Source organism: Salvelinus fontinalis, chromosome 6 (assembly GCF_029448725.1).
Source record: "Salvelinus fontinalis isolate EN_2023a chromosome 6, ASM2944872v1, whole genome shotgun sequence".
NCBI lineage: Eukaryota > Metazoa > Chordata > Actinopteri > Salmoniformes > Salmonidae > Salvelinus > Salvelinus fontinalis.
Window position 1 is genome coordinate 75,302,242 of NC_074670.1, and position 18,033 is coordinate 75,320,274.

Here is an 18,033-nt window from a genome sequence, read left to right on the forward strand (position 1 = left end):
CACCATCCTCTCCACTGTGAGGAAAGCAGCCAGGTTGGCCGTATAGGACGAGATGATGATGAGAGTGAAAAACCACCACACGCCCCCTACTATTCTCCCTGATAGGGACCTGAGAGACAGAGGTAGAGAGAGATGGAGAGAAAGATTTAACATTTTGTACATTTTCATTGTTTATTTCACTTTTGTTTATTATCTACTTCACTTGCTTTTGCAATGTTAACATATGTTTCCCATGCCAATAAAGCCCGTTAATTTGACATTTGAATTGAATTGAGAGAGAGGTAGAGAGAGCGAGAGGTAGAGAGAGATAGGGGGGAGAGAGAGAGCAGAGGAGAGATATAGAGAGAGGGAAAGAGCGATAGAAAGAGTGAGAAAAGGGGGAGTGAAAGAGAGGTGGAGAGATACAGAGAGAGAGAGAGAGAGAAAGGGAGGAAGAAGGAGAGAGAGGCAGGAAGAGATTGAGATAGCTAAACAGAGAGAAACAAGGAAACAGAGAGGGGATAAGAGAGGGAGAATGAACAACCCATTAGAGAGATGTGCCATTAGCAGAGCTTGTAAACCCACTGCAGGCGGTGCACCACTGCAGGCGGTGCACCACTGCACCTAATGCTATAGACACAGCTCACTGGAGCGTCGTCCTTTAAGCCCATAAAAACCTTTGTTAGCCTGGCTATAAAAACCTGAAGCTGAGTCACTATATTACAATACAATTTTAAACTGTGAAACTACCCTGGAGTCCGGGAATGACTGACACAGCTCATTGGAACACAGTCTTTTACAGTAGCCTGCTACAGTATGACTGACACAGCTCATTGGAACACAGTCTTTTACAGCAGCCTGCTACAGTATGACTGACACAGCTCAATGGAACCAGTATTTTACAGTAGACTGTTACAGTACGACTGACACAGCTCAATGGAACCAGTATTTTACAGTAGACTGCTACAGTACGACTGACACAGCTCATTGGAACCAGTATTTTACAGTAGACTGCTACAGTACGACTGACACAGCTCATTGGAACCAGTATTTTACAGTAGACTGCTACAGTACGACTGACACAGCTCAATGGAATCTAGTATTTTACAGTAGACTGTTACAGTACGACTGACACAGCTCAATGGAACCAGTATTTTACAGTAGACTGTTACAGTACGACTGACACAGCTCAATGGAACCAGTATTTTACAGTAGACTGTTACAGTACGACTGACACAGCTCATTGGAACACAGTCTTTTACAGTAGACTGCTACAGTACGACTGACACAGCTCACTGGAACCCAGTATTTTACAGTAGACTGCTACAGTACGACTGACACAGCTCACTAGTCTCTAATCCTATACACAGTATATCCAACTTCAGTATATCAGTATATCCAACTTCAGTATATCAGTATATCCAACTTCAGTATATCAGTATATCCAACTTCAGTATATCAGTATATCCAACTTCAGTATATCAGTATATCAGTATATCCAACTTCAGTATATCAGTATATCCAACTTCAGTATATCAGTATATCCAACTTCAGTATATCAGTATATCCAACTTCAGTATATCAGTATATCAGTATATCCAACTTCAGTATATCAGTATATCCAACTTCAGTATATCAGTATATCCAACTTCAGTATATCAGTATATCCAACTTCAGTATATCAGTATATCCAACTTCAGTATATCAGTATATCCAACTTCAGTATATCAGTATATCCAACTTCAGTATATCAGTATATCCAACTTCAGTATATCAGTATATCAGTATATCCAACTTCAGTATATCAGTATATCCAACTTCAGTATATCAGTATATCCAACTTCAGTATATCAGTATATCCAACTTCAGTATATCCAACTTCAGTCTATCAGTATATCAGTATATCCAACTTCAGTATATCAGTATATCCAACTTCAGTATATCAGTATATCCAACTTCAGTATATCAGTATATCAGTATATTCAACTTCAGTATATCAGTATATCCAACTTCAGTCTATCAGTATATCAGTATATTCAAATTCAGTATATCAGTATATGAGTATATTCAACTTCAGTATATCAGTATATCCAACTTCAGTATATCAGTATATCCAACTTCAGTATATCAGTATATCAGTAAATTCAACTTCAGTATATCAGTATATCAGTATATTCAACTTCAGTATATCAGTGTATCCAACTTCAGTATATCAGTATACCAGTATATTCAACTTCAGTATATCAGTATATTCAACTTCAGTATATCAGTATATCCAACTTCAGTATATGAGTATATCCAACTTCAGTATATCAGCATATCCTATTCAGTATATCAGTATATCCAACTTCAGTATATCAGCATATCCTATTCAGTATATCAGTATATCAGTATATCCTATTCAGTATATCAGTATATCCAACTTCAGTATATCAGTATATCCAACTTCAGTATATCAGTATATCCAACTTCAGTATATCAGTATATCCAACTTCAGTATATCCAACTTCAGTCTATCAGTATATCAGTATATCCAACTTCAGTATATCAGTATATCCAACTTCAGTATATCAGTATATCCAACTTCAGTATATCAGTATATCAGTATATTCAACTTCAGTATATCAGTATATCCAACTTCAGTCTATCAGTATATCAGTATATTCAACTTCAGTATATCAGTATATGAGTATATTCAACTTCAGTATATCAGTATATCCAACTTCAGTATATCAGTATTTCCAACTTCAGTATATCAGTATATCAGTAAATTCAACTTCAGTATATCAGTATATCAGTATATTCAACTTCAGTATATCAGTGTATCCAACTTCAGTATATCAGTATACCAGTATATTCAACTTCAGTATATCAGTATATTCAACTTCAGTATATCAGTATATCCAACTTCAGTATATGAGTATATCCAACTTCAGTATATCAGCATATCCTATTCAGTATATCAGTATATCCAACTTCAGTATATCAGCATATCCTATTCAGTATATCAGTATATCCAACTTCAGTATATCAGTATATCCAACTTCAGTATATCAGTATATCAGTATATTCAACTTCAGTCTATCAGTATATCAGTATATTCAACTTCAGTATATCAGTATATGAGTATATTCAACTTCAGTATATCAGTATATCCAACTTCAGTATATCAGTATATCCAACTTCAGTATATCAGTATATCAGTATATTCAACTTCAGTATATCAGTAAATTCAACTTCAGTATATCAGTATATCAGTATATTCAACTTCAGTATATCAGTGTATCCAACTTCAGTATATCAGTATACCAGTATATTCAACTTCAGTATATCAGTATATTCAACTTCAGTATATCAGTATATCCAACTTCAGTATATGAGTATATCCAACTTCAGTATATCAGCATATCCTATTCAGTATATCAGTATATCCAACTTCAGTATATCAGCATATCCTATTCAGTATATCAGTATATCAGTATATCCTATTCAGTATATCAGTATATCCAACTTCAGTATATCAGTATATCCAACTTCAGTATATCAGCATATCCTATTCAGTATATCAGTATATCCAACTTCAGTATATCAGTATATCCAACTTCAGTATATCAGCATATCCTATTCAGTATATCAGTATATCCAACTTCAGTATATCAGTATACCCAACTTCAGTATATCAGCATATCCTATTCAGTATATCAGTATATCCAACTTCAGTATATCAGCATATCCTATTCAGTATATCAGTATATCCAACTTCAGTATATCAGCATATCCTATTCAGTATATCAGTATATACAACTTCTGTATATCAGTATATCCAACTTCAGTATATCAGTATATCCAACTTCAGTATATCAGCATATCCTATTCAGTATATCAGTATATTCAACTTCAGTATATCAGCATATCCTATTCAGTATATCAGTATACCCAACTTCAGTATATCAGTATATCAGTATATCCAACTTCAGTATATCAGCATATCCTATTCAGTATATCAGTATATCAGTATATCAGTATACCCAACTTCAGTATATCAGTATATCCTATTCAGTATATCAGTATATTCAACTTCAGTATATCAGCATATCCTATTCAGTATATCAGTATACCCAACTTCAGTATATCAGTATATCAGTATATCCAACTTCAGTATATCAGCATATCCTATTCAGTATATCAGTATATCAGTATATCAGTATACCCAACTTCAGTATATCAGTATATCCTATTCAGTATATCAGTATATCAGTATATCCTATTCAGTATATCAGTATATCCAACTTCAGTATATCAGTATATCCAACCGCGCATCCAACTTCAACTGAGAAACTGGGAGAAAATGTGACATGGTCTTTTAGATATAGATGTTTTAATGATGTCATGTCATCCAGCAGACTCCTCACCAGCAGTGTATTCTGGGATCAGAAAGTGTAAGGTCAACCTAACCAGGCCTATAGCATGAGGTCATGTGACCATATAGACCCAAAGCCATAGCACAGAAGTATTGATCATTTAGGCCCTGGACATCATATTACCATTTCAGACACAACTGAGCCTAATAGCCGTCATACATCTTTAATACGTGCGCTGTCGGATAGTGAAGTACTGAAGAGAAGAACGTAGTGTGGCAGAGAAAAGTCATTGTTTTACGATGCTGGAACAACCCTCTGACTGATTGACCATAAAGATCTACCTGACTGCTCAGTGGTAATGTTGAACAACCCTCTGACTGATTGACCATAAAGATCTACCTGACTGCTCAGTGGTAATGTTGAACAACCCTCTGATTGACCATAAAGATCTACCTGACTGCTCAGTGGTAATGTTGAACAACCCTCTGACTGATTGACCATAAAGATCTATCTGACTGCTCAGTGGTAATGTTGAACAACATCACTAACCTCTACTGAGGGGAGAGACTTCATAATGGGCATGCTGTATAGCGCGGGAATTAAATACAACTGGCACACAGACACGTGTTTCCATTCGAGTCATTAAGCAGACACTCTTATGCAGAGTGTTGTGCCGTGTGCCGTGTACCGCGTGCCGTACCGGGTGTCGTACCGGGTGTCGTACCCGGTGTCGTACCGCGTGTCGTACCGCGTGCCGTACCGCGTGTCGTACCGCGTGTCGTACCACGTGACGTACCACGTGACGTACCGGGTGTCGTACCGGGTGTCGTACCGGGTGTCGTACCGGGTGTCGTACCGCGTGTCGTACCGGGTGTCGTACCACGTGACGTACCACGTGACGTACCGGGTGTCGTACCGGGTGTCGTACCGGGTGTCGTACCACGTGACGTACCGGGTGTCGTACCGCGTGCCGTACCACGTGACGTACCGGGTGTCGTACCGGGTGTCGTACCGCGTGTCGTACCGGGTGTCGTACCGGGTGTCGTACCACGTGACGTACCGGGTGTCGTACCGCGTGTCGTACCACGTGACGTACCGGGTGTCGTACCGGGTGTCGTACCGCGTGTCGTACCACATGACGTACCGGGTGTCGTACCGGGTGTCGTACCGGGTGTCGTACCACGTGACGTACCGGGTGTCGTACCACGTGACGTACCGGGTGTCGTACCACGTGACGTACCGGGTGTCGTACCACGTGACGTACCGGGTGTCGTACCACGTGACGTACCGGGTGTCGTACCACATGACGTACCGGGTGTCGTACCGGGTGTCGTACTACGTGACGTACCGGGTGTCGTACCACATGACGTACCGGGTGTCGTACCGGGTGTCGTACCGGGTGTCGTACCACGTGACGTACCGGGTGTCGTACCACGTGACGTACCGGGTGTTGTACCACGTGACGTACCGGGTGTCGTACCGGGTGTCGTACCACGTGACGTACCGGGTGTCGTACCGGGTGTCGTACCGCGTGTCGTACCGGGTGTTGTACCACGTGACGTACCGGGTGTCGTACCGGGTGTCGTACCGGGTGTCGTACCGCGTGTCGTACCACGTGTCGTACCGCGTGTCGTACCACGTGACGTACCGGGTGTCGTACCACGTGACGTACCGGGTGTCGTACCGCGTGTCGTACCGGGTGTCGTACCGGGTGTCGTACCGCGTGTCGTACCACGTGACGTACCGGGTGTCGTACCACGTGACGTACCGGGTGTCGTACCGCGTGTCGTACCGCGTGTCGTACCAGGTGTCGTACCGCGTGTCGTACCGGGTGTCGTACCGGGTGTCGTACCGGGTGTCGTACCGCGTGTCGTACCGCGTGTCGTACCGGGTGTCGTACCGGGTGTCGTACCGGGTGTCGTACCGGGTGTCGTACCGGGTGTCGTACCGGGTGTCGTACCGTGTGCTGTACCGTGTGCTGTACTGTATGTAAGTGAGAATTCATAAGCTATATTTTATACTACAACGTATTCTATTCTATTTAAGGCGTCCAAAGAGATGCACAATATTCCAATCTACCCCATTATATTTTTACATCAGATCTACCCCACTATATTTTTACATCAGATCTACCCCAGTGTATTTCTACATCAGATCTACCCCATTATATTTCTACATCAGATCTACCCCATTGTATTTCTACATCAGATCTAAACCATTGTATTTCTACATCAGATCTACCCCATTGTATTTGTACATTAGATCTACCCCATTATATTTCTACATCAGATCTACCCCAGTGTATTTCTACATCAGATCTACCCCATTGTATTTCTACATCAGATCTACCCCAGTGTATTTCTACATCAGATCTACCCCATTGTATTTCTACATTAGATCTACCCCATTGTATTTCTACATCAGATCTACCCCAGTGTATTTCTACATTAGATCTACCCCATTATATTTCTACATCAGATCTACCCCAGTGTATTTCTACATCAGATCTACCCCATTGTATTTCTACATCAGATCTACCCCATTATATTTTTACATCAGATCTACCCCATTATATTTTTACATCAAATCTACCCCATTATATTTTTACATCAGATCTACCCCATTATATTTTTACATCAGATCTACCCCATTGTATTTCTACATCAGATCTACCCCATTATATTTTTACATCAGATCTACCCCATTGTATTTGTACATTAGATCTACCCCATTATATTTCTACATCAGATCTACCCCATTGTATTTCTACATCAGATCTACCCCATTATATTTTTACATCAGATCTACCCCATTTTATTTCTACATCAGATCTACCCCATTGTATTTCTACATCAGATCTACCCCATTGTATTTCTACATCAGATCTACCCATTGTATTTTTACATCAGATCTACCCCATTGTATTTCTACATCAGATCTACCCCATTGTATTTCTAGGTCAGATCTACCCCATTGTATTTCTACATCAGATCTACCCCATTGTATTTCTAGGTCAGATCTACCCCATTGTATTTCTAGGTCAGATCGTTTCCTACCTGGGTGATATCTCACATCCTTGTTGCATGAAGGCTCCCAGAGAGAACCACAGAGAGTTGAAGATGCCAAAGTCGTTGGGAGGATCTGGAGGTGTCTGGGGGTCTTTGGTTTCATCCTGTTCATCCAGGTTCCACTCATAAGGGCTGAAGCGGCTGACCAGGAACAGGACCACACTCACACCGATGTAGGCGAACACGATGCACATCCATATCTCATAGGCCAGCGGGTCCAGGAAGGAGAACACCCCGGGTTTAGACTTCTGGGGCTTCTTGATCATGATGGAGATGCCCAGAGACATGAAGGGCTTGGAGAAGTCGATCACCTCCTCACGAACCAGGGTTATGGTGAGAGGTGCCACAGCTATATCTGCTCTCTGGAAACAGGGACACGTAGAGTGGGTTAGTTTGGTTCTGTCTCAGATATGGTTTTTAATCTAGATATTATGCATCATTTGAGGTAGAATGAAATAAAAATAAGTTTGATAAATAAAGTTCCTTAACTTATATACAGTTTTCGTGAGTTTCTTAAAATGTTGGCCTACGGTTGTGCTTTACAGTCTCAAAGCGGACAAAACAAAACAACATGAAGGGAAAGGAAAAGCTCGTACAGTCTGTACCTCAGGATGGTTTTAATCAACACAACAACAACATCAAAGAAATATCCTATACAGAATGAATAATGTGTAGCATGTGTACTACATTGAGTACAGAGTCTCAACACACACAAGAGATAAGAGAAGAGAGCAGAGAGGGAGAAAAAGGCAAAGATTGAAAGGCAAAAATATTTTCGAACATTTCATCTTCTCCACCCCCCCCCCCCCCCCCCCCAAAAAAAAAGATTTCTAGACACAGATTGGGCATAATTAGAAACATATAAATGTGTGTTTGTCAGAAGTGAATTATGTAGCTGCAGTGTCTACCCTTGTCTAGTTAGTTTAAAGCTTTCTGACTGTGTGAGACTGATGGGGTCTAACCAGGGGGAGGCAAAGAACAGGCTGGAAACTTTGCAGGAATACAAATAATAACATACATTACCGAAATCCTTTTCCGTTTATCTTTGGTTTATGAAACTCAACAGTGAATGTCAATACATCATAACATCATTTGCATATAAATAGCTAATTAAAGGTAATAAGTTATTTATTTGTAAGGCAGGGGAAGGCAGGGGAAATATCCTGAAAACAAACATATTCCCTGTGTCCCAAACGGCAGGCTATTTCCTATGGGCCCTGTCCAAAGTGGTGCACAGGTAGGGAATAGGGTGCCATTTGTGATGTGGGATGCAGCCAAGGCTTTTCAGGACAGATGAATAATAGTTGCTGGTCATCTTTCTGTAACACAACAGAAAATATATACACCAGTGTAACTGTTATGTAGGTATGTCTAACAGAACAGCTCTGATTTAAATTACAGCCTTTAAAATGGTGGGAGAAACACAGTAACCCAAGGCTGTGTGAGTAAACCACTCCACTTCAGCCCCCCCCCCTTCCCTCCCTGCCTCCCTCCCACCCTCCTAGCCCCCTTCCCTCCCTGACTGCCTCTCTCTCTCTCTCTCTCTCTCTCTCTCTCTCTCTCTCTCTCTCTCTCTCTCTCTCTCTCTCTCTCTCTCTCTCTCTCTCTCTCTCTCTCTCTCTCCCTCTCCCTCTCCCTCTCCGCCTCTCCGCCTCTCCCTCTCCCTCTCCCTCTCCCTCTCTCCCTCTCTCCACCCCTCTCATCCCATTCACAGCGCCTTCATGCCTGGAAGAGATGAGACAAATGCTTTTGTCATCTACATTATTTTAATCTCCCAAGCTCCCTTTCATCTTTTTCTCTTATTGTATGTATTTCTTTCTCTCGTTCTTTTTGTATCTTTCTTTCTTCCTCTCTTTATTAATTTATTTCTTTCTTTCATCCCCATCATGGCTTGTTACCAAAACACATCCTTGGAAGTGGTGATGGCACTTTTTTTTACTATCAAAACGATGGGCTTTCTTTCTTTGTTAAAAAGCAGCAGTATTCAGACAAGTTACTGCTGCATCTTGGGTGGAGCATACGACACAATGAACGAAACAAACAGCAGCGTTTGTTCCCAGGCGGTGACTCGTGAAGGACATGTCTTCGTATTTTAGCCTAAACCATTGTGTTTCTACACCAACAACAAAACATGTGTAGAAGAAGAAAGACGTGATAAAGCTACATGAGGAGAGAAGGGTCAAACGGTGGGGAAATACACCAATAAACACAATGGCGGCAGCAGAGCTATAACATAACCTCTTAATAATAACGGTGTCCGTGGTAACAGTCAATCAATAGAGAAGAGAATACTCAGCCATACAGAAAGCGTTTCAAAGCTTCAGGGCTGACATTTAAAACACAACTAAGACAGCATTAACTGGTCAGAAGGTCAAATTTAACTCAATCATTAGACTCTCCAGTTTTAAATAACCACACTGAGACACGGTGGATGGACAGACATAAATAACCACACTGAGACACGGTGGATGGACAGACATAAATAACCACACTGAGACACGGTGGATGGACAGACATAAATAACCACATTGAGACGTGGTGGATGGACAGACATTAATAACCACACTGAGACACGGTGGATGGACAGACATAAAGAACCACACAGAGACGCGGTGGATGGACAGACATAAATAACCACACTGAGACACGGTGGATGGACAGACATAAATAACCACACTGAGACACGGTGGATGGACAGACATAAATAACCACACAGAGACGCGGTGGATGGACAGACATAAATAACCACACAGAGACGCGGTGGATGGACAGACATAAATAACCACACAGAGACACGGTGGATGGACAGACATAAATAACCACACTGAGACGCGGTGGATGGACAGACATAAATAACCACACTGAGACACGGTGGATGGACAGACATAAATAACCAAACAGAGACGCGGTGGATGGATGACGGGTGGATGGTGATTGGGCCGGGTGTTCTCTCTCCATCTGATGGGAGTGTGTGTGTGTGTGTGTGTGTGTGTGTGTGTGTGTGTGTGTGTGTGTGTGTGTGTGTGTGTGTGTGTGTGTGTGTGTGTGTGTGTGTGTGTGTGTGTGTGTGTGTGTGTGTGTGTGTGTGTGTGTGAACGTTTCTCATTCAGAGGATAATTTCCCAGCGTTAGCGAGCTAAACCAGGAAATGACTACATCCCAAATGGCACTCTATTCCCTATATTTTGCACTACCCACAGGGCTCCTTTCAAAAGTAGTGCACTACGTAGGGATCAGAGTACCATTTGGGATGTAGGCAATCTCTCCCGGCTGATGGTGGTGGAATTGAACAGATGAGGAAACCTAACCCTCATCCATTTTATATACAGCCCTCGGCCCTGCTCCTCGATCGTCGTCTCGGAGGAGAGGGAGTAAAGGGGAATTGTTTTGGAGGGTTTGAGGCATTTAAAGCGGACTGGTGAGAAATGTAAAAGTGGGACTGAGCGCACCAGAAGATACTGAGGTGAGAGGTCAGAGCCCGTATTCAGAAAGCTTCTCAGACTAAGTGTGCCGGTTTAAGATCAGTTTAGCCTTTTAGACCACAGTGAACACAATGACATAGACAAGGGGCCCAAACCTACATCAGAGACGAGGGGCCCAATCCTACATCAGAGACAAGGGGGCCCAAACCTACATCAGAGACAAGGGGGCCCAAACCTACATCAGAGACAAGGGGGCCCAAACCTACATCAGAGACAAGGGGGCCCAAACCTACATCAGAGACAAGGGGGCCCAAACCTACATCAGAGACAAGGGGCCCATACCTACATCAGAGACAAGGGGGCCCAAACCTACATCAGAGACAAGGGGCCCAAACCTACATCAGAGACAAGGGGCCCAAACCTACATCAGAGACAAGTGGCCCAAACCTACATTAGAGACAATGGGGGTCCAAACCTACATCAGAGACAAGGGGCCCAAACCTACATCAGAGACAAGGTGGTCCAAACCTACATCAGAGACAAGGGGCCCAAACCTACATCAGAGACAAGGGGCCCAAACCTACATTAGAGACAATGGGGGTCCAAACCTACATCAGAGACAAGGGGGCACAAACCTACATCAGAGACAAGGGGGCCAAAACCTACATCAGAGACAAGGGGCCCAAACCTACATCAGAGACAAGGTGGCCAAAACCTACATCAGAGACAAGGGGCACAAACCTACATCAGAGACAAGGGGCCCAAACCTACATCAGAGACAAGGTGGCCCAAACCTACATCAGAGACAAGGGGCCCAAACCTACATCACAGACAAGGGGCCCCAAACCTACATCAGAGACAAGGGGGCCCAAACCTACATCAGAGACAAGGGGCCCAAACCTACATGAGAGACAAGGGGGCCCAAACCTACATCAGAGACAAGGGGCCCCAAACCTACATCAGAGACAAGGGGCCCCAAACCTACATCAGAGACAAGGGGCCCCAAACCTACATCAGAGACAAGGGGGCCCAAACCTACATCAGAGACAAGGGGGCCCAAACCTACATCAGAGACAAGGGGGCCCAAACCTACATCAGAGACAAGGGGCCCAAACCTACATCAGAGACAAGGGGGCCCAAACCTACATCAGAGACAAGGGGCCCAAACCTACATCAGAGACAAGGGGCCCAAACCTACATCAGAGACAATGGGGGTCCAAACCTACATCAGAGACAAGGGGCCCAAACCTACATGAGAGACAAGGGGGCCCAAACCTACATCAGAGACAAGGGGCCCAAACCTACATCAGAGACAAGGGGGCCCAAACCTACATCAGAGACAAGGGGCCCACACATACATCAGAGACAAGGGGCCCCAAACCTACATCAGTGAAAATAGGGCCCAAACCTACATCAGAGCACCAGTTGTACTTTATGTCAATAGGAGACAGGCTATAAACACTGTAACATAATAACATTGTTAAGACATAACTTTTCTCTTTCAACTGCTGGTAGTAAATGTTAAAACAAATGGTGCGTCCCAAATGCAACTCTATTCACAAAATATTGTGCACACTATAGAGCCCTATAGATCCTGGTCATTAGTAACCCATTATATAGAGCCCTATAGATCCTGGTCATTAGTAACCCACTATATAGAGCCCTATAGATCCTGGTTATTAGTAACCCACTATATAGAGCCCTATAGATCCTGGTCATTAGTAACCCACTATATAGAGCCCTATGGATCCTGGTCATTAGTAACCCACTATATGGAGCCCTATAGATCCTGGTCATTAGTTATCCCACTACATATAGCCCTATGGATCCTGGTCATTAGTAACCCACTATATAGAGCCCTATGGATCCTGGTCATTAGTAACCCACTATATAGAGCCCTATAGATCATGGTCATTAGTAACCCACTATATAGAGCCCTATAGATCCTGGTCATTAGTAACCCACTATATAGAGCCCTATGGATCCTGGTAATTAGTAACCCACTATATGGAGCCCTATAGATCCTGGTCATTGGTAACCCACATTAGAGCCCTATAGATCATGGTCATTAGTAACCCACTATATAGAGCCCTATGGATCCTGGTCATTAGTAACCCACTATATAGAGCCCTATAGATCATGGTCATTAGTAACCCACTATATAGAGCCCTATAGATCCTGGTCATTAGTAACAAACTATATAGAGCCCTATGGATCCTGGTCATTAGTAACCCACTATATAGAGCCCTATGGATCCTGGTCATTAGTAACCCACTATATAGAGCCCTATGGCTCCTGGTCATTAGTAACCCACGATATAGAGCCCTATAGATCATGGTCATTAGTAACCCACTATATAGAGCCCTATAGATCCTGGTCATTAGTAACCCACTATATAGAGCCCTATGGATCCTGGTGATTAGTAACCCACTATAGAGCCCTATAGATCCTGGTCATTAGTAACCCACTATATAGAGCCCTATAGATCCTGGTCATTAGTAACCCACTATATAGAGCCCTATGGATCCTGGTCATTAGTAACCCACTATATAGAGCCCTATGGATCCTGGTCATTAGTAACGCACTATATAGAGCCCTATGGATCCTGGTCATTAGTAACCCACTATATAGAGCCCTATAGATCCTGGTCATTAGTAACCCACTATATAGAGCCCTATGGATCCTGGTCATTAGTAACCCACTATATAGAGCCCTATAGATCCTGGTCATTAGTAACCCACTATATAGAGCCCTATAGATCCTGGTCATTAGTAACCCACTATATTGAGCCCTATAGATCCTGGTCATTAGTAACGCACTATAGAGAGCCCTATGGATCCTGGTCATTAGTAACCCACTATTTAGAGCCCTATAGATCCTGGTCATTAGTAACCCACTATATGGAGCCCTATGGATCCTGGTCATTAGTAACCCACTATAGAGCCCTATGGATCCTGGTCATTTTTAACCAACTATATAGAGCCCTATGGATACTGGTCATTAGTAACCCACTATATAGAGCCCTATAGATCCTGGTCATTAGTAACCCACTATATAGAGCCCTATAGATCCTGGTCATTAGTAACCTACTATATAGAGCCCTATGGATCCTGGTTATTAGTAACCCACTATATAGAGCCCTATAGATCCTGGTCATTAGTAACCCACTATATAGAGCCCTATAGATCCTGGTCATTAGTAACCCACTATATAGGGAGTACAGTTCTATTTGGGACGCATCCTTTGGTGAAGTAACAATGAACATCAGTGAGAGACTGAGAGATGACTCCACTCACCCCATAGACCAGTTCCCCCACCATCCCGTTCCACGTCTTGGTGTCTGGATCCCGCGCACCGTACTTCCCGTCTGCTACTACTGACAGTTTGTATCTTATCCCCACATGTTTTGCAATTTCGGCAGCTAAATCGACACAGTAGCCTTCATATCTGTCATTCCCCTCCAGATTCATCTGGTGTTTCTTGTACATCACATAAGGGGCTTCCTGTTAACAGTCAGATCACACGCTGGTTTATTGTCACACACACACACATGCTCACCCCCCCCTCCACCTCCCCCACACACACAGTCCCAAACCAGGAAGCAGCTTCAGCAGCAGTCTCATGCAGGCATGCACGTGCAGATGACACACCACAGATGCATTGAAGTATATGTTGATAACAGCAGGATGACAAGCCAGGTAGTTGTTTTACCAAGCTGTGGTGGCCAGCGTACTCCCAGCCCTAATTCACCCAGCATCCTGTCTCTCAGCCCTGGGGAACCGTTGTGTGTGCATTTGTGTGTGTGTCTGCATGTGTGACAAACTAACAGTCCAAGAGGACCACAGGCTTCTCACAGTGTCTGGCTAAGGCTACAAGATGCCTTAGTTCGAGCTATGTGGTCTTCAACAGATGCTGGGTGTATTGGTAGGCTGGGTGTGGGTTAGCTCAGAGTGGGGTGGAGATGGGGGTGGAGGTTCATAAAGTAAATGGCCGTGACTTGGATCAGGAAGTGAGTGCTGCTGTATTCATATCTCGACATAATCATCAACAAGCATGTTTCATCAATCAATGTGCAAAGGGGGAAGGCTTTAATAATAATCATTCAAAAAAACTAAAACAAAAGGGTGACATTTTCATTCTAATCCCAAAACTCAAATAAAAAATTACCATAAAAGTTAATAAATAAATATTTAAAACACCACCAGGAGAGAACAGCGTGCTTTTCTCCCCTCCATTTTCAAATACTGGTGGTGGTGCAGCTAGCTTGTTGCTATGGTTTCAACATTACCCTACACACACTGGTGGTGGTGCAGCTATCTTGTTGCTATGGTTTCATCATTACCCTACAAACACTGGTGGTGGTGCAGCTAGCTTGTTGCTATGGTTTCATTACCCTACACACACTGGTGGTGGTGCAGCTAACTTGTTGCTATGGTTTCATCATTACCCTACACACACTGGTGGTGGTGCAGCTATCTTGTTGTTATGGTTTCATCATTACCCTACACACACTGGTGGTGGTGCAGCTATCTTGTTGCTATGGTTTCATCATTACCCTACACACACTGGTGGTGGTGCAGCTAGCTTTTTGCTATGGTTTCATCATTACCCTACACACACTGGTGGTGGTGCAGCTATCTTGTTGCTATGGTTTCATCATTACCCTACACACACTGGTGGTGGTGCAGCTAACTTGTTGCTATGGTTTCATCATTACCCTACACACACTGGTGGTGGTGCAGCTAACTTGTTGCTATGGTTTCATCATTACCCTACACACACTGGTGGTGGTGCAGCTAACTTGTTGCTATGGTTTCATCATTACCCTACACACACTGGTGGTGGTGCAGCTAACTTGTTGCTATGGTTTCATCATTACCCTACACACACTGGTGGTGGTGCAGCTAACTTGTTGCTATGGTTTCATCATTACCCTACACACACTGGTGGTGTTGCAGCTAACTTGTTGCTATGGTTTCATCATTACCCTACACACATTGGTGGTGGTGCAGCTAGCTTGTTGCTATGGTTTCTTCATTACCCTACACACACTGGTGGTGGTGCAGCTAACTTGTTGCTATGGTTTCATCATTACCCTACACACACTGGTGGTGGTGCAGCTAACTTGTTGCTATGGTTTCATCATTACCCTACACACACTGGTGGTGGTGCAGCTAACTTGTTGCTATGGTTTCTTCATTACCCTACACACACTGGTGGTGGTGCAGCTAACTTGTTGCTATGGTTTCATCATTACCCTACACACACTGGTGGTGGTGCAGCTAACTTGTTGCTATGGTTTCTTCATTACCCTACACACACTGGTGGTGGTGCAGCTAACTTGTTGCTATGGTTTCTTCATTACCCTACACACACTGGTGGTGGTGCAGCTAACTTGTTGCTATGGTTTCTTCATTACCCTACACACACTGGTGGTGGTGCAGCTAACTTGTTGCTATGGTTTCATCATTACCCTACACACACTGGTGGTGGTGCAGCTAACTTGTTGCTATGGTTTCTTCATTACCCTACACACACTGGTGGTGGTGCAGCTAACTTGTTGCTATGGTTTCATCATTACCCTACACACACTGGTGGTGGTGCAGCTAACTTGTTGCTATGGTTTCTTCATTACCCTACACACACTGGTGGTGGTGCAGCTAACTTAATGTTATGGTTTCATCATTACCCTACACACACTGGTGGTGGTGCAGCTAACTTGTTGCTATGGTTTCATCATTACCCTACACACACTGGTGGTGGTGCAGCTAACTTGTTGCTATGGTTTCATCATTACCCTACACACACTGGTGGTGGTGCAGCTATCTTGTTGCTATGGTTTCATCATTACCCTACACACACTGGTGGTGGTGCAGCTAACTTGTTGCTATGGTTTCATCATTACCCTACACACACTGGTGGTGGTGCAGCTAACTTAATGTTATGGTTTCATCATTACCCTACACACACTGGTGGTGGTGCAGCTAACTTAATGTTATGGTTTCATTACCCTACACACACTGGTGGTGGTGCAGCTAACTTAATGTTATGGTTTCATTACCCTACACACACTGGTGGTGGTGCAGCTAACTTAATGTTATGGTTTCATTACCCTACACACACTGGTGGTGGTGCAGCTAACTTAATGTTATGGTTTCATTACCCTACACACACTGGTGGTGGTGCAGCTAACTTGTTGCTATGGTTTTATCATTACCCTACACACGCTGGTGGTGGTGCAGCTAACTTGTTGCTATGGTTTCATCATTACCCTACACACACTGGTGGTGGTGCAGCTAACTTGTTGCTATGGTTTCAACATTACCCTACACACACTGGTGGTGGTGCAGCTAACTTGTTGCTATGGTTTCATCATTACCCTACACACACTGGTGGTGGTGCAGCTAACTTGTTGCTATGGTTTCTTCATTACCCTACACACACTGGTGGTGGTGCAGCTAACTTGTTGCTATGGTTTCTTCATTACCCTACACACACTGGTGGTGGTGCAGCTAACTTGTTGCTATGGTTTCATCATTACCCTACACACACTGGTGGTGGTGCAGCTAACTTGTTGCTATGGTTTCTTCATTACCCTACACACACTGGTGGTGGTGCAGCTAACTTGTTGCTATGGTTTCATCATTACCCTACACACATTGGTGGTTGTGCAGCTAACTTGTTGCTATGGTTTCATCATTACCCTACACACACTGGTGGTGGTGCAGCTAACTTAATGTTATGGTTTCATCATTACCCTACACACACTGGTGGTGGTGCAGCTAACTTAATGTTATGGTTTCATTACCCTACACACACTGGTGGTGGTGCAGCTAACTTAATGTTATGGTTTCATTACCCTACACACACTGGTGGTGGTGCAGCTAACTTGTTGCTATGGTTTCATCATTACCCTACACACACTGGTGGTGGTGCAGCTAACTTGTTGCTATGGTTTCTTCATTACCCAACACACACTGGTGGTGGTGCAGCTAACTTAATGTTATGGTTTCTTCATTACCCAACACACACTGGTGGTGGTGCAGCTAGCTTGTTGCTATGGTTTCATCATTACCCTACACACACTGGTGGTGGTGCAGCTAACTTGTTGCTATGGTTTCATTACCCAACAAAAGAAGAGCTGCTGCTCACACAGAACCGACGACACCATTTGAGACAACACATAATTAGAGGGTTGCAAGTG

The 18,033-nt window shown here is 43.5% G+C and overlaps 1 protein-coding gene across 3 annotated transcripts in view; it reads right to left on the bottom strand.

The window, feature by feature from the left end:
* The window catches only part of LOC129858422 (glutamate receptor 3-like), a 197,850-nt gene that overhangs the window by 56,184 nt on the left and 123,633 nt on the right, over positions 1–18,033 (bottom strand). For all 3 annotated transcript variants that reach the window (XM_055927629.1, XM_055927628.1, XM_055927630.1), the window contains exons 8-10: positions 14,126–14,332; positions 7,397–7,770; positions 1–109 (exon numbers count right to left, since the gene is read on the bottom strand). The exon at positions 1–109 is cut by the window's left edge and continues 90 nt beyond it. In XM_055927629.1, the coding sequence (XP_055783604.1) occupies positions 1–109; positions 7,397–7,770; positions 14,126–14,332 (690 nt within the window). The remainder of the gene's footprint in view (positions 110–7,396; positions 7,771–14,125; positions 14,333–18,033) is intronic.